Genomic DNA, 23,811 nt, shown 5'->3' on the forward strand with positions numbered 1-23,811 from the left:
CCCCAGTGATGTACTGGGCCATATGCCCTACCCTCTGTAGCGCCTTGTGGTTGGATGGCGAGCAGTTGTTGCAGTTGTATAACTTTTTGAGGATCTGGGGATTCATGCCAAATCTTGTCAGTCTCCTGGTGGGGAATAGGTGTTGTCATGCCCTCTTCACAACTGTCCTGGTGTGTTTGGACCATGATAGTTTGTTAGTGATGTGGATGCCAAGAAAGCTCACGACCCGCTCCACTACAGCCCCGTTGATGTGAATGGGGGCGTGCTCAGCCCCCCTTTTCCTGTAGTCCACGATCAGCTCTTTTGTCTTGCTCACATTGAGGGAGAGGTTGTTGTCCTGGCACCACACTGCCAGGTCTCTGACCTCCTCCCTGTAGGCTGTCTCAACATTGTCGGTGATCAGGCCTACCAACGTCATGTCATCAGAAAATGAAATGATAACCACGCAGTCAATCAATCAATTAAATGTATTTATGAAGCTCTTCTTACATCAGCTGATATCACAAAGTGCTGCACAGAAACCCATTCTAAAACCCCAAACAGCAAGCAATGCAGGTGAAGAAGCACGGTGGCTAGGAAAAACTCCCTCCCCAGTCGTGGGTGAACGGGGAGTACAGGAGGAGACTAAGCGCTCACCCCTGATGGACACCCGTGTTGAGGATCAGCGTGGCAGATGTTTTGTTGCCTACCCTTACCACCTGGGTACTAAATTAATATGTTCAGTATTCAATCAATCAATATCATTATTGTCCTAATTGGGAAATGTGTAGTGCAGTCAGGGTTACAACAATAAAAACAACATTAATTAAAAACAGTGACAACCATCCAAAAAATATACACATAAGATAAATAGTGAGATCGGTTACAGTTCTTAAAATCATGAAATAGGAGCAGTTTAAAGGAGGCAATCAGCAGTTGCTCTATAGTACATCCATTTTGGGCTTAAAAATGAATGATATGGACCCATTGATTCTTGAAGAATATAACTTAGAAATGCCTCATGATCTTAGATCAACTGTCGTACCCCATCAGCACCCATAAGTTTGTTTTACTCCAATGTTTGTAAACAAAGTAAACGCAAACAAATACTGTATAGCCTCAAAACATGATGTCACGGATGGTCACTCCTTAAATCCATAGATCTGTCTATGAATTTGACAGTGGTTACATCTCTACAGCCCCATCCCTCAGCTTTCTACAGAGACAGTTGCGGGGTGAACGCTTTGTCATGGTTTCAACTGCTGATTGCCGCTTTAAGTATTCTAGTATTCCGTATTCAATATCCCATTGTAGTATTCAATTCATATATTCGCTTGTTCTAGTATTGTAGCATTTACTATTGTCATGGAAATTCTCACACAGGGACACACAAAGTCAATCTTAAATGAATCATCCTTCATTTGTCAGCGCGCTGGAGAGGTTCCATCCAACTCAACGCACCATAGTACACGTGTTAATCAGAAGCTTTCCCTGGGCAGTCCCAGCAGTTATCTTATATACGGCTATACACAGACAAGTTATATTTGCATAATTAATTCATCATTACCATTTTGTTTCATTCATGTAACCGACCAATACTGGTTTATAACATGTGACAGACCAATACCTCAGGAGGCTTCTTCTCTCTAAGCTGAGACCTTGAAACTGAGATATCTTTTTCGTTTCTCAAAACAAGGTCTGGGCGTACTGCCAAATTGCAGCTACTGATAGTGAAGATTCGTTCAGTCAGCCACTTGCATGAACACAGAAATTGGTTTATAGAACAGCACATGAATAGAACACAGAAATGAGTTATAAGAAAAACACAAACATTAACATTTCCATCACACTATTCAAGGGGCACAGTTTCACGGTAGAACGGCCCACCCAACCAATCAATGTGACCCCTGCTGCAGTGGTTGTTGCCCCGCCCTCCTTCTGTTGGCACCACTGAGGTATACTGTATCATAGCTTGGCACGCTCTAGTCCACTCTATGAGTGGGTTCCCATCGCCATTCTGAGTCTCCTTCCTCTCACACTGTCCTGCTGTGTGTGTGTGTGTGTGTGTGTGTGTGTGTGTGTGTGTGTGTGTGTGTCTGTGTGTGTGTGTGTGTGTGTGTGTGTGTGTGTGTGTGTGTGTGTGTGTGTGTGTGTGTGTGTGTGTGTGTGTGTGTGTCAGGAGTATGAGAACAACCAGAGCAACCACGGCTGCATCTGAAATGGCACCTTATTTCCTATGTAATGCATTACTTTTGACCGGGCTCTGGTCAGACGCAGCCATGGTTGCTCTGGTTGTTCTCACACTCCTCACACACACACAATAGGGAACAGGCTGCCATTTCGGACGTCACTCCATGTCCTGAGAGTCTTACAGGCAGTGAAACACTATAGTATACATTATGCTGTTGATACAACTTAGCCTGTTTACTATAAATCCTCTTTATAATATCTGTTCCTTTGCCTCACTTTCTCCAATGCATTTTTTTTTTATTGCTCTACTGTCTATGCGTCACATAGACAGTAGGGCCAGATTTGAACACATGTCGTTGTTGCCTGGTATAGTTTGCTGTAGGCAGCGGCAATAACCACCTGCCCAACCAGGTTTTAATGTGAGGCGGTGTGTCGAAAGATAAGGATTGAGTCTCCTAAAATGTGAAGAGAACTCAGGTAGCTCAGTTGGTAGAGCAATGCCCTTGCAACGTCAGGATAGTGGGTTCAGTAGCGGAAGTGCATAAAGATGGTGGCCTCCATGCACTTACCACAAATGCCTTGTTTACCAAGTTCGCCGTATTGTACATTGTTCTCCGTTACTCTTTTTTTGTATCATCATTCGCACATTATACATAATCCCAATCCTAATCCCAATTCTAGCTACAAGACGACGCAGGCAATTTTAAAAAACGAAAAAGTAGATAGTGCTGTTTATTGGCGCATTGAACATGTCGTACTTTAAAAACTCCATGGATAGAGGCAAAATCATGACGTCATATTTGATTTCCAATTTACCCTTCGCTAGTGGTTACTGTTGCAACCTCAGACAACATTTTCCCCCGGAAGCCCAATTCTCCATTCAACCACTGGCGAAATCCCCTCACAATGATCTCAAACGGTGTTTTTTAATACACAATGAAATTGAAACATATACTACCGCTTAATCAGGAAACTCTTGGGTATGTTGTGGTGGAATCTCATTACAATTGCTTTATGGGAACCTGGTAAAATGATGTTTGTAGCTAGCCACTGAATGGGTCTGAATTCACTGTCAGTATGCAGTAAAGCTATAATCACTTTTGGAGCTAACTAGTGCTCTCAAATCGTATCCTGATGTCGATAGCAGATGGGAGTTGTATTCATAACATTGTTAACTTAGCTAGCTAACATACATTTTGAGAAAACAGGTTCTATTAACAGTTTAGATAGCTAGCGTTATTAAAAAAACGTTTGGTGGTCAATGAGACTGATAGAGGTAGTTAGCTAACCAGCTGAGCTAGCTAACAATGTAAAAAAAAAAGTATAATTTTGAATTTGAATAATACTCCAACAGGTTCTGCATTTCAGGAACCACAGTAGTAAGTACTTCTGGTGTACTGTTCAGTTATTAAGCCATTTAAACATTTATTTTTTGAAGAAAACTCTCAAATTTTTGCCATAGCCTCACTGGCTTCATGCGGTGCCGGACTCAACAATAGTTGATATGCATTGGAGCGCTGCGATTGGTTGCCCAAAATTCTTGGGCGGGGCTTAGTGAAGGGTCAATTCTGACATCTTTATGCACCTTCGCCATTGACCCTTCGCTCAGCCCCACCCATAATTTTGAGAAACCAATCGCAGCGCTCCAATGGATAGCAACTGTTGTCGAGTCCGACACCTCGGACAAGCTCTGTTTCAAACACATGAAAGCCAGTGAGGGCATCTAACTTCCTGCAATTTTACACATTTTGCTATGGGGCAAATAGAAACATTTGCAGCTTTATAGCTTTCTACACATTTTGCCATGAGGCTAAGAGAAAATGTTGCTGTTTTAAAGCTAATTTCCTGCAATTCTACACATTTTGTCATGGGCAGAGAGGAAAATGTACATTTTCATAGCTAATCTCTTGCTATTCTACACGTTTTGCCATGAGGCTGAGAGAAAAGGTAGCATTTTTAATGCAAATTAAAGCTAAAATATAGGTTTGTTGACTGTGATAAAGGCATTAGATTATGAGCTGTCTTGTAAGCTAAATGAACAAATGAAATAGGCAGTGCCATGGTGCATTTAGCCATAGAAGCACAGTGACATATGTCTCAATACAGTCATATTCATGGATTATTGGGGTTGTGGCTTCCAGTTAGTTCTTTTTGGCAACCCATCCTGTGAGAATGGATGTCATTCCAGTTCATCTGTCCTGTGATATTTCTGATGATATTTCCATGTTTAGGTAAAAATATAAATAATGCCCCGTTTGGAACACTGACAATTAAAGAGCATAAAAAAACATTTAATAGTAAAAAAAAATATGTTTTTGCTCAATCTGATTGGGTGGGCCTGGCTCCTCCCATGCCTATGCTCTTGCAACATACCCATGAGTTTCATATTTAGCAAGGGGTAGTCTGTGTTTAATTTCATTGTGTATTGGAAAAACTGTTTGAAATTATTGGGAGGGAATTTCGGCAGTGGTTGAATGGGGCTTCTCTAGAAAATGTTCAAGATTGCAACAATAACCAAGGGGGGTGGGGCTTAGAAAATGGTCACCTGGGACCACCCATTAAATGCATGCAGCATGCATAACTGTAATTCACCTTGGATAAAAGCATCGGCTAAATTACATATATTTGTATATGTTACCTCAGGTACACTGTGTTCGGTGGTAGAACCAGACTGAATAAAGCATGATATGGAGGTAGCTGACCAGCTGATCCGCACAGCACCACCTCCGCATGCTGTGGCTGCAGCTTACTCAGCAGACATACTGAAGTCCGGTCCCTGTCCCTGTCACAGACATACTTCAGTGCATGGGTTGCCTCCCAAATGGTACCTTATTCCCTTTATAGTACACTATTTTTGACCAGAACCTTGTGTGGTGCCATTTGGGGTACATGGACTCTGTTACAAATACAATAAAAAAAAGAATGTTACAGCCCCTGCTAAAACTATAGACTAATTCACATCCAGTATACAGTATTTCCCTTGATGTGGCAGTAATTGTGAATACTTTCAAGTACTCAAAAAAATATTGATAACCTCTATTCTTACTTGTGTAGGTACAGTTGAAGTCGGAAGTTTACATACACTTAGGTTGGAGTCATTAAAACTTGTTTTTCAACCACTCCACAAATTTCTTGTTAACAAACTATTGTGTTGGCAAGTCGGTTAGGACATCTACTTTGTGCATGACACAAATCCTTTTTCCAAAAATTGTTTACAGACAGATTATTTCACTGATAATTCACTGGATCACAATTCCAGTGGGTCAGAAGTGTACATACACTAAGTTGACTGTGCCTTTAAACAGCTTGGGAAATTCCAGAAAATGATGTCATGGCTTTAGAAGCTTCTGATAGGCTAATTGACATAATTTGAGTCAATTGGAGGTGTACCTGTGGATGTCTTTCAAGGCCTACCTTCAAACTCAGTGCCTCTTTGCTTGACATCATGGGAAAATCAAAAGAAATCAGCCAAGACCTCAGAAAAACATTTGTAGACTTCCACAAGTCTGGGTCATCCTTGGGAGCAATTTCCACACGCCTGAATGTACCACGTTCAGCTGTACAAACAATAGTACGCAAGTATAAACACCACGCAGCTATCATACCACTCAGGAAGGAGACGCGTTCTGTCTCCTAGAGATGAACACACTTTGGTGTGAAAAGTGCAAATCAATCTCAGAAGAACAGCAAAGGACCTTGTGAAGATGCTGGAGGAAACAGGTACAAAAGTATCTATATCCACAGTAAAACAAGTCCTATATCGACATAACCTGAAAGGCCGCTCAGCAAGGAAGAAGCCACTTTTTGGAGAAATGTGCTCTGGTCTGATGAAACAAAAATAGAACTGTTTGGCCATAATGACCACCGTTATGTTTGGAGGAAAAAGGGGGAGGCTTGCAAGCCGAAGAACACCATCCCAAACGTGAAGCACGGGGGTAGCAGCATCATGTTGTGGGGGTGCTTTGCTGCAGGAGGGACTGGTGCACTTCACAAAATAGATGGCATCATGAGGATGGAAAATTATGTGGATATATTGAAGGAACATCTCAAGACATCAGTCAGGAAGTTAAAGCTTGGTCGCAAATGGGTCTTCCAAATGGACAATGACCTCAAGCATACTTCCAAAGTTGTGGCAAAATGGCTTAAGGACAACAAAGTCAAGGTATTGGAGTGGCCATCACAAAGCCCTGACCTCAATCCTATAGAACATTTGTGAGCAGAACTGAAAACACGTGTGCAAGCAAGGAGGCCTACAAACCTGACTCAGTTACACCAGCTCTGTGAGGAGGAATGGGCCAAAATTCACCCAACTTATTGTGGGAAGCTTGTGGAAGGCTACCCAAAACGTTGGACCCAAGTTAAACAATTTAAAGGCAATGCTACCAAATACTAATTGAGTGTATGTAAACTTCTGACCCACTGGGAATGTGATGAAAGAAATAAAAGCTGAAATTAATAATTCTCTCTACTATTATTCTGACATTTCACATTCTTAAAATAAGTGGTGATCCTAACTGACCTAAAACAGGAAACTTTTACTAGGATTAAATGCCAGGAATTATGAAAAACTGAGCTTAAATGTATTTGGCTAAGGTGTATGTAAAACTCCGACTTCAACTGTATATGTAGCTAAAATAATTGAGGGATATCTGAATTATTAAAAGTGAATCCCTGCTCTGCAGTTTGTCTCCTCAGATTTAGGACAATGTACATTAAAGATCAACTTCCCCTAAAAAAAGACTTTTCAAACAGCCTATGCGGCATCGGTATGAGTCAGAAACATTTACTCTACTGTCAAAATTGACTACAAAGTGTACAATTCATAACTTTGGTCATAAAGTCAGTCCTATTCAAAACTGAGTTTTGTGAGACTTGTGGTCGTGACTGAAGATTGGGGTTGTTTCAATCATGCCCACCTACCCACTGCTGGCAGCACACAAGTAATCATCAATTCAGAGTGCAGCTGTACAGGACCCGATCATAATGCCTATGATTTGGGTTGTCTTTAGATATCCCTATGGGGCTAGTTAGGGACCATCAGTAAATTACACAATGTACATGGGATCATATTTTCTAATTCCAATAGCTCCACATTTCAAAACGAAGCCAAATCAGGAAGTTCAGCCACCCTTTAAAAGGCACAGATAAACCTAAGGTTATTTCCCTCACATGAGTGAGATGTGTCATATGTGGGGGTTCGCTAGACCCGCCTACTCTCAGAAGTACTAATCAAATGTGTCTGTTGGAGACAGACAGGTAGAGTGGTGAATGAGGTGAGACCCTCACTTCCATAAAAGAAAGTGGATGTTTCATGGATACAGTATTTTCAACCTACCGTTACCCCTGAAAAGCAGATGTTTGTGCTCCGCTTAGGAGTCTTTTTACGCCTGCTATGTTAGCTTAATAAAATGAGTCACTCTTCTGCCATCTGGTTATTCTCAAGCATGCTTCTCTTCCTCACACTCTTGCGAACAGGTGAATTCAGTGATACATCTCACTCATAATATCAGAGAGTTCTCTTTCAAATAATCGTTTTGATGTATCCCATGTGGGGATATGGCCAACTCCCATATCACAAGAAACATGCTCTCTGAAGCCAGGGAAGTCCCAACATCAGCAACCCTCAGAGGTCCTGAAACTAAGGGAGTATACACCAAGAAGGTGCAGAAAGCCCATCGGGAAAAACCATATAACAAAGTGAGGGAAAGCCTAATAAATCTCAGTATAATGAGACATGTCCCAAAAACACTGCCCAAGAGGTCAACTCCTCTGTAGGAGATGGCTCTTCCCTTGCCATTATTAATCAATATAATGGTCCCCAGGATCAGGTAGGATACAGTCGAAAAGGCTCTTCTGAGGGTGGTTGCCCAATGAGCAAAGAGCATGACACGCTGCCCTAGCTCTCTTACAATTCAAGTAGATGTGAACCGCACGTACTGGACAACGATTAGGCGACAGGCGAAAAGCCATAGGCTCCAAGGTGTGACAATGGATAAAGGTCGTGCCGAGCCAAAGATGGGGTTAGGTACATTAACCTGAAAAACCCCTGGGCAGACTGTGCGAACAGTGGCTGGTAGCACACAGTCCACCCATATGCTTATGGCAGTAGTAAAGCAAAAGGAGGAATATGACATTTCCAAGCTTTTCAGTGGATAATAGCTGCTGTGAAAAGATTGTAAGCACAATAGTCACACCCCAGGACGAGCTAAAGCTTAGAGACTGGGCGTAAGCGACATGCACCACTTAGAGACTGCACCCCAGTTATGGATAATCTGTATCACTGTCGGGGCCTTGGCAGGCCGAGAAAGTGGCAAAAGGACCTTAACAAGATTAACCTTCTCTCCGTCCAAAAGGGCACAGGACCGTGGAAAACTGAGTGTAGGGAGGAACAATCTGTATAGTCACACAACATCTCCACGACAAAAATGCACCAACTGTAAAACCAGAGTGTGCATAAGCAGCTGGCACTCTTTTCCAAGAGTCGCAGGCCTGTCTTTAATTTTTTTTTTACCGCCTTTGCCCCGAAGGCTAAAGAATCTGGGTGAGGATGGAGAATTGCTTTTTCTCTCTAGGATATAAACCCTGCATGACAATAGCTGCCAGGACTGGTCGTAAGCAGGGTTGTAACTGCTGACGGGGAAATCACTGGTCATCGAGGGCTCGAAGAGGAGCAAGGAAAGCATGTGGTCACCTTGTTATGGGATGGGGTCTCCGCTATTGGATCGTCGCTTCTACCAGGCTGCAGTAAGTCAATCTGGAAAGATACGGGAAGCAGGCTTTCTCGGGACAGAGCAACCAGCGGCATGATGTAAGACGTCAGGCAATATATCTGAAGGACAGTTATATAGCTGGTATATCTTGGCCCTGTTCCACGGAGGAGGGTTGTCATGAGCAAAGATAGTTACTCAGCCACCTGTGCGATGGGGAGGTAGAGCAGGCAGCGGCCCAGTTGCTTGAACCAATCGCTGTAAAAACATGACGAGGAAAAGCCAAAGCTTTTGTGGGCTCGGGAGTACCAGATAGCTGTCTGGAGCTCTGATGCATGTGAGGGTGAGACCCAGAAACTAAAGTAAGGAATAACTATACTGACTGACTTCTAGCTCAATGGAGAATGTTCTCCATAACAGAGCTAAGTCGTCTTCGCCAAGTGGAGAAAAGAAAACGCAGAGAGCTGTAGGCCTTGCTGCACTTCATACATCCCGTGGGAGGGATAGAGGGGCAGATCCTTGCTGTGGCTGCAGTGTAAGACTGCTTCCCTATAGGTTTGGCCTGGTTCAGTGGCCTGAGTCTTGGCAGACTGCTGCGTCGCCAGGGACCTCAGTCCCCCAAGGCCAGCTTGTTGCCCCCTCCCAGCTGCAGAAGCCAATGGGCTGCCACGGTGCCCGAGTCTGCGGGGCAAGCAGAAATTGAAGGCTTCAACTTCCTTTTTGCACGTCACACTTCTGCCACATAGAAACGACAGTGGGTCCAAACAACTGGAGCATCCAGGAGGTCAATTTTCTCTTTGTCTGTTAAGCTGGATAACCTCAGTTAAAGTGCCCTTTCTCCCACCACCGCTCGGCTCATGGTACAACCACAGCCTTGGATGGCACTACAGGAGGAACGGAGGCTCAGGTCTGTAATCATACAGATCTCTTCCAAAGCATCTGGGTCTAGGGTCTCCTAGATCAGTTGCTTCCCCACCTCCTCCAGTAACTCAGTAATAAGCCAACAATAAAGAGGTCACGTTGAGGGCTATGTACGTTTTCTAAAAAACTGAGGCAGTAAAGTGCTCCGCTTTCCTAGGGAGTGAAGCGCTGGTGTTGTTAGTAACACAACGAAAGGGGCTGAGGTGTCGAGCCAGTGACAGCTCCACCATGGGAGTGTTGCCAAACCCAGATTCCTTTATATTGTGCATGTCCAGCTCCGGGGTACGCTTAGCAAGAATCCTGCGAGTGAGCGGTTTATTCCACAAGCTCTTATTTTCCCTGATGCAAGCTGGTACTGTGAGAAGCAGTTTCTTTATCGGGCTGTATGGGACTGGAGTTGCTTCCCATCGTTCAGGTCACTTAAAGACCTGATCCCCTACAGAAGATGGCCACTCGATGTTGAGTCACGCAGCAATCCACTCGCAGACATGAAGGAGCCCAAACTCCACTGGAGGAGGGGCAGCTCCACTGCTCTCTGGCCATCAGGTGTGTGGGCCTGAGAGGGTGGGAGAATGGGGTCGTCAGCGTAGGAGTTGTGGACTATCTCGAGGAACTCCATGAGATTAATTCCATTGTCATCCTCTTCATCCCCTAGCTCGCCTTCCACTGACGCTAGTCAAGTCTATCCATGACCTTGCCCTAACTGGGCTCGTTTACTGAGAGCTGAGCCTCAGCTGTCGCTGTTGGCTTGGAGGCAAGAAGGGCTATCGAGATAGATGCACGTTTCAGTTTCCTCTTCTCTTCTGACCTGGAGCAGTATCCACAAAATGCCTGAGTAGAAAATTGGTCATAAGTGCTGAGAATAGAGACATTTTACATCTTCTCTTATGGGTAAAAATGAAAGCTATGCATGAAGCCTCTTTAGTCACAAGAGTCCCACCTAGTCAACAGATATTTAGAACTCCTCATGAGGTATCCTAACCAGTTAAGAGTTACCAGCAGGTGTCCTGATAATAGAAAAGTGGTCAGTGGTTCCTGCGCCACATGCAATTGCTTTGGAGTTGTAGAAATAATGTTTTGATATTTATATATGATCAATCCATAAATAATCTAGACCCACATCCTTTTAAAAATGATTTCACACGAGCCCTTTCACATGACATGCCTCAATACTTATAACCACATAAGTGAATAAATAATCCCCAGTGGTGTAAAGTACTTAAGTAAAAATACTTTAAACTACTAATTAAGTAGTTTTTGGGGGTATCTGTGCCGCTCGTCATAAGGAGTAGACCAAGGTGCAGCGTGTCGAGTGCTCATGATGAATACTTTATTTTAACTCAGAACACTATACAAACCAAACAAACAACGGCAAAACTAACGTCACATTCTGCAGGCTACTAAGCTATGCAAAAACAAACTCCCACAAACCCAGGTGGGAAAAAAAACTACTTAAGTATGATCTCCAATTAGAGACAACGAGGACCAGCTGCCTCTAATTGGAGATCACCCCCCCAAAAAAAACATAGAAATAGAAAACTAGAACCTAAACATAGAAATACACAACATAAAAAACACCCCCTGTCACACCCTGACCACTCTACCATAGAAAATAACAGCTTACCATGGTCAGGACGTGACAGTATCTGTACATTACTTTCCTATTTATATTTATATTCCTAAAGAAAATAATGTACTTTTTACTCCATGCATTTTCCCTGACACCCAAAAGTACTTGCTACATTTTGAATGCTTAGCAGAACAGAAAATTGTCATCCAGGACCTCTATACCAGGCAGTGTCAGAGGAAGGCCCTAAAAATTGCCAAAGACTCCAGACACCCTAGTCATAGACTGTTCTCCCTGCTACCGCATGGCAAGTGGTACCGGAGTGCCAACTCTGGTCCAAAAGGCTCCTTATCATTTTCTACCCCCAAGCCATAAGACTACTGAACATCTAATCAAATGGCTAGCCGGACTACTTGCATTGACCCCACCTTTTTTTTACGCTGCTGCTACTTGCTGTTTATTATCTATGCATAGTCACCACAATTAACCTGTACCCCCGCACATTGACTCGGTACCAGTACCCAAGGGCCATGGTGAAGGTGTGCCGTGGCTAGCTCAGTGCTGGCTGAAGGAAACCGAGTGACCGAGTTAGCCTTCTGAAAGAGTGCTCCCGTGACCGGCGGTGCCGTGAAGGCAGAGAGGGTTTGTCTAGCTAACACAACAGGTGAACGAGACTAGGGAGCTAGCAATGCTTCTATGTTGTAGGTAAGGTATTCTAGTGATGCCTCTCAGCAAGCTAGCCAAGTTAGCCGTAGCCTTGCAGCATCGGCTAACCGAGTCTCAATAGCTAGCAGTGACACTGGCTACTAACAGAGACTGAGAAGAAGAAATGGGAATTTCTACTCAAAAGCATTTTTCCCGTGTCCAAGGGCATTGAAATATTTGATATTGATTTATACACTTTGTTCTGTTGGAATTTAGAATTCCCAAATCAAAGCTTTTGGTTAGTACTCAACTTCCCGACAGGGTCTGAAGAATTACACTCAGCGGCGATATCCTTCAACCCACATGAAAAAATACTACAGTTTACTGTAGAATGCTACAGTATTACTATGTAATTCTGTAGTAAATTGTAGTATACTGTAGAATTCAATACTACACACTTTAGTATCCCTCGATCATGTGTAGTACTTACTATAGAATGTTCTATTATACTTGATCATTCTTTTGTAAATACTACAGTATTATCTGCAAAAAAAACACGAGGAAATACTACAGCAATGTCAGCAAAAACACTACAGTCTGTGGTAATTGGTTTGGGCTGGACCCTGTGGTTGAGGCAGATCAGGGACAGGGTGCGGCCATGCTGCGTCAGCAGTGGAAACTGGCCCCCCCTACAGGGCTGTCCCTAAGGCATCCACATGGACAGGTGTGCCACAGTGAGATGGACAGGTGTGGCGCTGTGGTGTGCCACTGTGGGACATCAATATTGATGTTCCAACACCACGCAGAGATCTGAGATAAGTCTTTAACAACACACTGACTCATCTGATCCCACGGTGAGCCCTACCCTGCTGCGTCATGGGGCAGAGTGGTAGGAGACCCTGATGGGATTAAGCACTAGGGAAGGCCAGTTAGTGACACACACACACACCATACACACACAGCAACATGTAATTGGGGCACTTTTTGAATATGACCTTCAAAGTATCCTGGATGTAACCTTTGGTGTAATAAGGTCACTGTCAGGGGATCAGCACTGTGTCAACTGATGAGTCGGATGATCATCACTGTGAATATTGTAAATAGAGATGATCAAGCTGTGTCTTTGTCATCAGATTCCTATTGATGTTCAATGGTGGCAATAACGCAGCCTGTTCATGTTTCATAAGTTCAGCTCCAAAACCTGCATGGACGCCTAAACACTGACGCTGCGTCCCAAATGGCACCCTATTCCCTATATAGCGCATTACTCTTTACCAAAGCCCTATGGGCTCTGGTCAAAAGTAGTGCGCTATGTAGGTAATAGCGTGCCATTGGGACACAGCCTGATAGAGGGAATCAGACTGCTTCCTGAAACTACTACAGCAGGGGAGTAGTACTAATTTATTGTGTAGCAATGCTGACTGAGAGGACAACTTGTGTATCCTACACACACCATACACCAGAGACAGTACATTGACTTATGATATGACCAACACAATGAGCAGGGATGGCTGTTACTGAATTCTCTCACATGCACCACCAAGCAGACTGGAGGGTAAACCTGTTTTATGACCCTATGACACACACGCCATCCCTATGGTCAGCACATAATTGCAGTTCTTTGAAGTACATACCAAATAACATTAGTACTGGCTGCAAAAATAACAATGGACAAAGCAATGTCCCTTCGGTCTCTCTCTCTCTTCACACTATATTTTTGTCCCACCCCCTCACTGTCATGTGCTGCCTAGCAACTGCCACCATAAATAATATGTCTGTGTGTGTCTGCGGTGTGTGTGTGTGTGTGGATGAATCTCTCCTTCAGTATACTCTTTTGTATTGTCAGCATGCCAACTAAGATCTTCTCCCTTGAATAGGATTTTATCTCTAGTGCCTGTATGTATTTGGATTCCTTAAGAACCAAAACTCTCTTCTCTCTCCCCACCACAGACAGACAGACAGACTACACAAGGCCTAGCTAAGAAGCCCTATCATGGCGTCCAACAACACAGCATGCATCGCCCAGGCCAGGAAACTGGTAGAGCAACTGAAGATGGAGGCCAACATAGACAGGATAAAGGTGAGAAATTAGGCCTACATCACTGGCTAAGAGGATAAAGGACGTAACAGATATAGGAGAAATCTGTAGCATCCCTGCCCAAAAAGATATAGCAACCTTACCGATATAGGAGGCATCAGTTGCCCTTTACATTACAGCATGGAAGACAGTGTAACATTGTGATAGTATGGTAACAATAGGTTATAGTTACTATTTTATTAGCACTTTAGTCTGTGAGTTAATGTAGAAGTACCGACCAATCTATTGTGTGGAATCGAACTCAAACTGTGTGTGTGTGTGTGTGTGTGTGTGTGTGTGTGTGTGTGTGTGTGTGTGTGTGTGTGTGTGTGTGTGTGTGTGTGTGTGTGTGTGTGTGTGTGTGTGCGCTTCCTGCTCTCTTTCATTACAGGTGTCCAAAGCAGCAGCAGACTTAATGTCATACTGCGAAGCCCATGCCAAAGAGGACCCCCTCCTGTCGCCAGTGCCCGCATCCGAAAACCCTTTTAGGGAGAAGAAGTTCTTCTGTGCCATCCTGTAAACAGGATGTGGTTTATTTGGTCTGCTCATCTTGGGACATGAACGAGGACGTTCAATAGGTAGACATCTTCTAACAGGAGGGCTTGGTGAAGTACTAGTGCCCCTTTCTCTACAATGGCACCTAAAGAGTGCAATTAAAAACCACAGAGTAACACGTAACCATTTACAGCGGTTAAGGGGTGTGCAGCATGTTTGATGGATCCATCTGTGTAGTCAGATTACAACAGAAGATAAGTATGGTTATCCACCCAAAAAACATGATGGACAACCAATCAACCAAGTCTTCAGGTTGTGTTGGGTTTTTTAAAATGAAGGATAAAACAACAACAAAATATTGTGTGGTTCTTTTGGAACTTGAAATCCAAGTGTTATGTTCAATGGTTTGTGGTGGGTTGGGTAGGGTAGGTGTGCTGGCTAACTGAGCTGCTTACCACGAGATATTACCACCTGTTTATCTGAATGTTTTGATTTTTGTTGTTTATTTCATGTTGATTTTGATTCATTGGTTTGGGTTCATTGGTTTGGCTATATCACTTAGATATCTTTGTATTATTGTACAGTACTAGTCAAAAGTTTGGACACACCTACTCATTCAAGGGTTTTTATTTATTTTTAATATTTTCTACATTGTAGAATAATAGTGAAGACATCAAAACTATGAAATAACACAAATGGAATCATGTAGTAACCAAAAAGTGTTAAACAAATCAAAATATATTTTATATTTGAGATTCTTCAAAGTAGCCACCCTTTGCCTTGATGACAGCTTTGCACACTCTTGGCATTCTCTCAACCAGCTTCACCTGGAATGCTTTTCAAACAGTCTTGAAGGAGTTCCCAAATATGCTGAGCACTTGTTGGCTGCTTTTCCTTCCCCAAAGTAAGTCTCTTCTTATTATTGGTGTTCTTTAGTAGTGGTTTCTTTGCAGCAATTCAACCATGAAGGCCTGATTCACGTAGTCTCCTCTGAACAGTTGATGTTGAGATGTATCTGTTACTTGAACTCTGTGAAGCATGTATTAGGGCTCCAATTTCTGAGGCTTGTAACTCAATTGAACTTATCCTCTGCAGCAGAGGTAACACTGGGTCTTCCTTTCCTGTGGCGGTCCTCATGAGAGCCAGTTTCATCATAGCGCTTGATGGTTTTTACGACTGCACTTGAAGAAACGTTCAAAGTTCTTAAAATGTTCCGGATTGACTGACCTTCATGTCTTAAAGTAATGATGGACTGTCGTTTCTTTTGCTTATTCGAGCTGTTCTTGCCATAATATGGACTTGGTCATTTACCAAATAGGGCTACCCCCCTACCTTGTCATAACACAACTGATTGGCTCAATCGCTTTAAGAAGGAAAGAAATTCCACAAATTAACTTTTAACAAGGCACACCTGTCAATTGAAATGCATTCCAAGTGACTACCTCATGAAGTTGGCTGAGAGAATGCCAAGAGTGTGCAAAGCTGTCATCAAGGCAAAGTGTGGCTACTTTGAAGAATCTCAAATATAAAATATATTTTGATTTGTTTAACCCTTTTATGTTACCACATGATTCCATATGTGTTATTTCATAGTTTAGATGTCTTCACTATTATTCTACAATGTAGAAAATAGTAAAAGTAAAGAAAAACTGGAGTGAGTATGTGTGTCCAAACTTTTGACTGGTACTGTATGTGATTACTGAAACGGCTGTTTAAACTTTTCTTTTTTTACATCGGAGTTGGTGAAAGCTTTTTAATGGGAAGTTTGAACATTCAATTCAGTGATATTCTTTACAGACATGCTTCTTTAAACTTCTGAGAATAGTTTTTTCTTCAGTATCTAAACATATATCTGGCAATGTGATACGGTATTTGTTTCCTTCAGATACAAGCTCTCTTTTTACTCTTTGTATAAAAATGCTAGGAAGTAAACTGTGTTGTGCTGTGCGTTCTGAATGTTTGTGTTGATATCACTAATAATTGCATGAAATTATCAAACAACAATTTTTTCTTTTGTTTTAATGTGGAGATTGTATGAACAAGGCAGCCTCTGTCTGGTAGTGCCAACTGTATTAAAATTAGAGTAATGATTCAACATAGACTCCATAAAGACATCTCTGTCATGGGAAAAACTGAAGTCACGTAACTGAGCTGCAAGCCGATGAGGAATTTCACAATTGGTTAACATTAGATTAAGGTTACGGTTAATGTTAGGCTTAGGGGTAAAGTTAGGGTTAGATTACATTTTTGAGTTTAGAATAGGGTCAGTTTTAGGTTTTGACTAGTTGGGCTGTTAAGGGTCAGAAAAGTCCCTTAAGTTTAGTATTTTGGGGTTTGGGTTAGGGTTAGTGTTTTAGGGGGTGGATTATGTACAGCACTTTGAACATTAAGCTACTAGTTGAAGTATTAGACAGCAATGACCATTTACATTCACATGCCCCAGATCATGAGGGTTATTCATAAAACTATATCAAATGTATCGATCACCCATTCGAGTTGAAAGGAGGAATCCAGTAGATATCCCATACTGCGCATAATCTATAATAGGTGACTGATAATTGCTGTACCATCGTTTTGGTTGAGTACCTGTTCCCTTCATCACAAAACAAGAGGTAGGCCTACACATATTATGAGGTCCATTCATATTTATAATCTTGGCAATTGTCCACATGCCTAAATAAATGAAGGAAGTTGCACATAAGAAGTGATTCTTTTTTTTAAATTCACTGCAGTATTGCAGAAACGTGTTGTGTGTTACAAAATACTCAAACAGAACGGTAGAAAAGGAGAATGATGATCGTCTTGGAGTGGAGATGGCAGTCCATGAATTCTAACACAATCGTTCACATTTGTCTAGTTCAACCAGTGGAACTAATCAAATCCAATCAAAATGTTTTGGTCACATACACATATTTAGCAGATGTTATTGCGGATGTTATAACTATTGTGTGAAAGAATGGATGTGCATTCTCCAGAGTCACACCAGCAACAAATCAGAGCACACAAACAATTCATTCAAACTGACCAATAGCAAATCATACACATTTACTACTGTAGTTACTCTAATAAGGTGTGACTGGAAAATGCACCTCTACCCTGTTACACTAGTAGTCCCTCGAAGGCTCTGTTTAGGCTGCGTTCAGACAGGCAGAACATTAGATTCGATTTTTTCTCACTAATTGTGCAGCCTAAATGGCAGGAGACAAGACAAATGTAGGGAAACTCTTTTCACAGCACTTCGATACCGAAGTTACTTTTTCGTAACAGGTTCGGAGAACTTACGCAGCAGGTTCGGAGAACTTACGCAGCAGGTTCGGAGAAGTAACGTAGCAGGTCAGGAGACTGAGGTTCAGGTAGGGAAAGGGTTAGCGAAAATGCTCTCCTAACCTGCAACGAAAATCACTTTTTATCGAAGTGCAGTGAAAAGAGTGTCTCGACAAATGTCAGGTACATTTTCTATCTTGAGTTATTCAACCATAAAAAACTACTCAGTAGGCCTAGTCTATGTAGACTAGGCATAAGTGCAGAGCAATTTCAATCCATTGAAATGGATAGATGCATCTTAAAGCAGTAGTAGGATGAAGTTGCCTCTAGATCAGTTTTGCATGTCCCCCATTGATGGTTAAAATGAGGATTGGGGGAAGGGAAAGCTGATCCTAGATCTGTACCTAGGGCAATTTCACCCCTAAAATGTGAAAAGTTACCATTTGTTGCACTTTAGTGCCCTCACGTGGAATACAGTTCCAACATAATTGTATACCTAATTATTTAGTATTGCATTTAATGCAAATTTAAAATAACTTACTTGTAGCCAAGGTCATTAACATAGTCGCGTTTCTTATCTAAAACTGATTCAGTCACAAAAAAACTACTGTCAGAAGTGGGATTCGAACCCACGCCTCCAGGGGAGACTGCGACCTGAACGCAGCGCCTTAGACCGCTCGGCCATCCTGACATACTGTATTTAACCGTATATATGCATATTTAAATATCAAAAACAACCGTTTGATTTTAAATTCATGTAATGTAAACCTTATGTGGTTTTGTTTCATTAAACTGGCATGATTTCGAAACTGCTAGATTTTTATCACACCAGGTGCTAACGCTTTTTCACTTTACTCCAATCTCTCTGCCGCAACAGACAAATTCAAAACCGATGACTTTTGGCAACGAGCAAAAGAAAACGGGAGAAAGCTCCAGCAGCTGTGGCAGAGATTTTATAATTAACCCATTGTTTGTTTATAACTAGCTCATTGTTCTATATGTGGCTGTGGCGTAGCTAAGGGGCTCGTTTGAGTGGTAAGGCTAAAGCAACCTACTGTAACGTTGGACGAAAGTCGGGGGAGGCGCATCTGCAACAGCCGAAAGTCGGACACTAAAATGGGTTTTTCAACAGCCAGACTCAGACCAATATGGCTGAGTTGGCATTGTTTGTAAAAGTGTTTCTTTATGTCGAAATAAACATGTCTCCAACTCCCATACCAGACACACACGAACTGAAATCACGTGTGTACATTGTAACCTACAATCAATTGAGAGAGTGAAACACTGAAAGAGACCCTAATATCACATTAATTTGTACATATCCACTGTATATATAATCGCGGCAAAGTTGGTTCCTGTTTTTCAGTCATGTTGTTGGTCACTTCTTCTCTGGTATTATGGCGATCAGCAAACAAAAGTTAAAGGTGCATGCTGCCACCTACTGTACGGGTTGCGGAAAAGGGAGAAAAAAAATATCATAAGCAATACAAAAATAAAAAACATCTAAAAAACCCTCCCACTCCTTCAGTCATAGTCCAAATCACATCCCGACATTTGTCGACAGGATTCCTTGTAATGCCTCTGCTGTAAAATCCCTGAGTCCCAAAAAACGTCCAGCCGCACTCAAAACAATGCCTTTTTTCTCAGATGTCCTCTTTGTTTGCGGTGTGCAGGTTATAGACAATGCAATAAACGATACGAAGTCCACCTTTTTAACATGCAACGTGTCAGAATCCTGTTGGCTAGTAACATTTACTAGTCTCTCTAATCCACCTACAATGTTATCTTCAACGTTACTCCCTACTTCCACTCTTCTCATCGCCCCCGGATAGGAGACATGCTGGACAGCCCTCACTCTTGCCACCTCGGTTTCCTTCACCCTAACAGGGAACTTCATGCTTGCCACCACAACTAAAACAGGAAGTACCAGTGACTCGCTCAATACGGAAGTGGTCAGATGACGGGGATGCCAAGCTACAGGACTGTTTTCCTAGCACAGACTGGAATATGTTCCGGGATTCAACCGATGGCATTGAGGAGTATACCACCTCAGTCACTGGCTTCATCAATAAGTACATTGAGGATGTCGTCATAACAGTGACCGTACATACATATCCCAACCTGAAGCCATGGATTACAGGCAACATCTGCACCAACCTAAAGGCTAGAGCTGCCGCTTTCAAGGAGTGGGACACTAATCTGGACGCTTATAAGAAATCCTGCTATGCCTTCAGATAAACCATCAAACAGGCAAAGCGTCAACAGGACTAAGATTAAATCCTACTACACCGGCTCTGACGCTCGTTGGATGTTGCAGAGCTTGCAAACTATTACGGATTACAAAGGTAAACCCAGCTGTGAACTGCCCAGTGACGCGAGCCTACCAGATGGGATAAATGCCTTTTATGCTCGCTTCGAGGCAAGCAACACTGAAGCATGTATGAGAGCACCAGACTGAGTGATCACGCTCTCCATAGCCGATGTGAGTAAGATCTTGAAACAGGTCAACATTCACAAGGCCACATGTGCGGACCAACTGGCAAGTGTCTTCACTGATATTTTCAACCTCTCCATGACCAAGTCTGTAATATCTACATGTTTCAAGCAGACCACCATAGTCCCTGTGCCCAAGAATGCCAAGGTAACCTGCCTAAATAACTATCGCCCTGTAGCACTCACGTTTGTAGCCATGAAGTGCTTAAAAAGGCTGGTCATGGCTCACATCAACACCATCATCCCGGAAACCCTAGACCCCCTTCGCTTACCGCCCCAACATATCCACCTGGACAAAAGGAACACCTATGTGAGAATGCTGTTCATTGAGTACAGCTCAGCGTTCAACACCATAGTGCCCACAAAGCTCATCACTAAGCACCGTGGAACTAAAGACCTCCGTCTGCAACTGGATCCTGGACCCCTTGACAGGCCGCCCCCAGGTGGTAAGGGTAGGCAACAACACATCTGCCATGCTGATCCTCAACATGGGGGCCCTTCAGGGGTGCGTGCTTAGTACCCTCCTGTATTCCTTGTTCACCCATGACTGCATGGCTAAGCATGACTCCAACTGCATCATTAAGTTTACTGACGACACAACGGTGGTAGGCCTGATCAACGACAACGATGAGACAGCCTACAGGGAGGAGATCAGAGACCTGGCAGTGTAGCGCCAGGACAACAACCTCTCCCTCAACGTGAGCAAGACAAAGGAGCTGATCGTGGACTACAGGAAAAGGAGGGCCTGTAGTGGAGTGGGTCGAGAGCTTCAAGTTCCTTGGTGTCCACATCACCAAAATACTATCATGGTCCAAACACACCAAGACAGTTGTGAAGAGGGCATGACACCACCTATTCCCCCTCAGGAGACTGAAAAGATTTGGCATGGGTCCCCAGATCCTCAAAAAGTTCTACAGGGAGTTCTACAAGAAGTTCTGGCCTGAGATATGCCCTATCTTCATGCCTGCTTTAAACGATACGTTCGAAAGAGACATCATACCAGAGTCCTTGAAAACTGCATCCATTAGCCTGATCCTAAAAAACGCCAAAGGCCCAAAGGCCTACTTCCAGACCTCATTAAACCTGATAAGACTGGCTTTGTCAAATCCAGATTTGGAACAGACACTGTGAGACGTGCTTTGAATATCATAAACCATCTTGGCAGAATGAAAGACCCTGCACTCATTGTCTCTCTCGATGCCAAAAAGGCATCACATTCTTGTTTGCTGTATTTGAAAAAGTTAATCTGGGTGATCATTTTATTAATTTAAAATCACTTTATTCTGACCCATCAGCAGCAGTTAACACAAAAGGTAAATTATCAGAAAGATTTCCTGTCGGTAGGGGCTGTCGTCAAGGCTGTCTTTTATCTCCCGCTCTGTTCTCGTTAGTCATATAACCACTGGCCGAGGCAATAAGGTCTAGTAATAACATCAAGGGCATCTCTATGGGTGAAGAAGAGCATAGAATGTCATTATTTGCTCATGATTTGCTTTTATACATCTAAACCAGAGACCTCTGTCACTGCAGGAATGGACATCATATCTGAATATGGTAACCTGTCAGGGTACAAAATTAACATGGATAAATCCATTGCTTAACCTTTGAATATCCCCTCTACAATCAACTTAGAAACGATATCTCTATTCCAATTGACTGAAACAGACATAAAATACTTCGGCATATATGATACTCCAAATCTTAAAGACCTGTTCACTTCAAATGATATGCCTTTGCTCACAAAGATTAAACAGGACCTGATTAACTGGTCTACCCTACCAAACTCTCTTTTTGGCAGGATTAATGTCGTCAGGATGAATATCCTTCCTTGACTAAATTATCTATTCCAAACTAATTAAGTCTAAGGATTTAGGAGGGGTCTCTTTGCCAAATCTGCAACTAATATTACTGGTCTGCTCAGATCAAGCACATGATTAGTTGGTTCCTCGACAGATGCCACTCACTTTGGGTTGGGATGGAATCAATAGCATGTCATCCAAGAGCATTAGCTTCCTTACCATTTATTAATAGCTTTGAAAAGATCCAGGCCTTATCTGACAATTTGACAGTACATAAAACACAATTCCAGATCATATATCACTCTGGTCACTAATTTCCCTTAATACAGATGCACCATAGAATCTACTTTACACCTGTCCACCAGAATGTTTTCCAATGCATCACATTTATGGTTCAAATGTAAACAGCATACTGGCACCTTCATGCACGTTTTTTGGTACTTGTAGCAGAATCCAGTCTTATTGGAATGATATTCATTTAGACATCCAGAAGATCTTAGGTAGATAATTAACTTTTTCACGGAATTTATATTTGCTCTACTTTGATTGTAACGTTGTGTTTGACCCTGACTCTGAACATCTGTTCAATACCCTTGTTTACTTAACCAAAAAATGCTTATTGTTATAATGGTCCACACCTGAAGTACCTACTGCGAGAATGTGGCTTTCTCAAGCTTCTGCTATTCTACCCCTAGAGAAACCTACCTTTGACTTACACCAGTCTGATACATTTAGGAAAACCTGGTCTCCATTGTGGTCCTATGTAGAAAACCTCACATAACTGCCCCATGTTATAATTGTGATGTCTGTCTTTTTGAATAATGTTTGGCTGTATCCTTATTCCTTTTATTGTACCTCGTCTAAGTGGTGCACTTTGTTTGGTTGTCTATGTAACCTCTTGTCAAAAGAAAATAACATTCTATTAAAAAGATAATTACCCCAAAAAGTTATACAGCTGCACCATCGAGAGCATCCTGACCAGTTTCATCACCGCCTGGTATGGCAACTGCTCGGCATCCGACTGTAAGGCACTACGAGGGTAGTGCCTACGACTCAGTACATCACTGGGGCCAAGCTTCCTGCCACACAGGACCTCTATACTAGGTGTGTCAGAGGAAGGCCCAAACAATTGCATGGCAAGCGGTACCAGAGTGCTAATTCTAGGTCCCAAAGGCTCCTTAACAGCTTCTACCCCCCAAGCCATACGACTGCTGAAAAATTAATAAAATGGCTACCCAGACTATTTGCATTGACCCCTCCCCGTTTTTATACTGCTGCTAATCGCTGTTTATTATCTACAGTATGTATAGTCACTTTACCCCTACCTACATGTACATACACTGCTCAATAATCTTATTAAATACTTTTTTCTTTACATAGTTGAATGTGCTGACAACAAAATCACACAAAAATAATCAATGGAAATCCAATTTATCAACCCATGGAGGTCTGGATTTGGAGTCACACTCAAAATTAAAGTGGAAAACCACACTACAGGCTGATCCAACTTTGATGTAATGTCCTTAAAACAAGTCAAAATGAGGCTCAATAGTGTGTGTGGCCTCCACGTGCCTGTATGACCTCCCTACAACGCCTGGGCATGCTCCTGATGAGGTGGCGGATGGTCTCCTGAGGGATCTCCTCCCAGACCTGGACTAAAGCATCCGCCAACTC

At 42.6% G+C, this 23,811-nt stretch overlaps 1 protein-coding gene and 1 non-coding gene across 2 annotated transcripts in view; one reads left to right on the forward strand and one right to left on the reverse strand.

The window, feature by feature from the left end:
- LOC115172221 (guanine nucleotide-binding protein G(I)/G(S)/G(O) subunit gamma-2-like) overlaps window positions 1–14,836 on the forward strand; it is a 33,098-nt gene extending 18,262 nt beyond the window's left edge. The window contains exons 3-4 of the mRNA XM_029729423.1: window positions 13,960–14,089; window positions 14,478–14,836. Coding sequence (XP_029585283.1) covers window positions 14,003–14,089; window positions 14,478–14,606 — 216 coding nt within the window. The 5' untranslated portion in view covers window positions 13,960–14,002 and the 3' untranslated portion in view covers window positions 14,607–14,836. The remainder of the gene's footprint in view (window positions 1–13,959; window positions 14,090–14,477) is intronic.
- A 3,617-nt stretch (window positions 14,837–18,453) lies between these two features.
- trnal-cag (transfer RNA leucine (anticodon CAG)) lies at window positions 18,454–18,536 on the reverse strand. Its single transcript has one exon. It is a non-coding gene; the product is annotated as a tRNA-Leu (tRNA).
- Between the last annotated feature and the right edge of the window lie 5,275 nt (window positions 18,537–23,811).

Source organism: Salmo trutta, chromosome 33, assembly GCF_901001165.1.
Source record: "Salmo trutta chromosome 33, fSalTru1.1, whole genome shotgun sequence".
Taxonomy (NCBI): Eukaryota; Metazoa; Chordata; class Actinopteri; order Salmoniformes; family Salmonidae; genus Salmo; species Salmo trutta.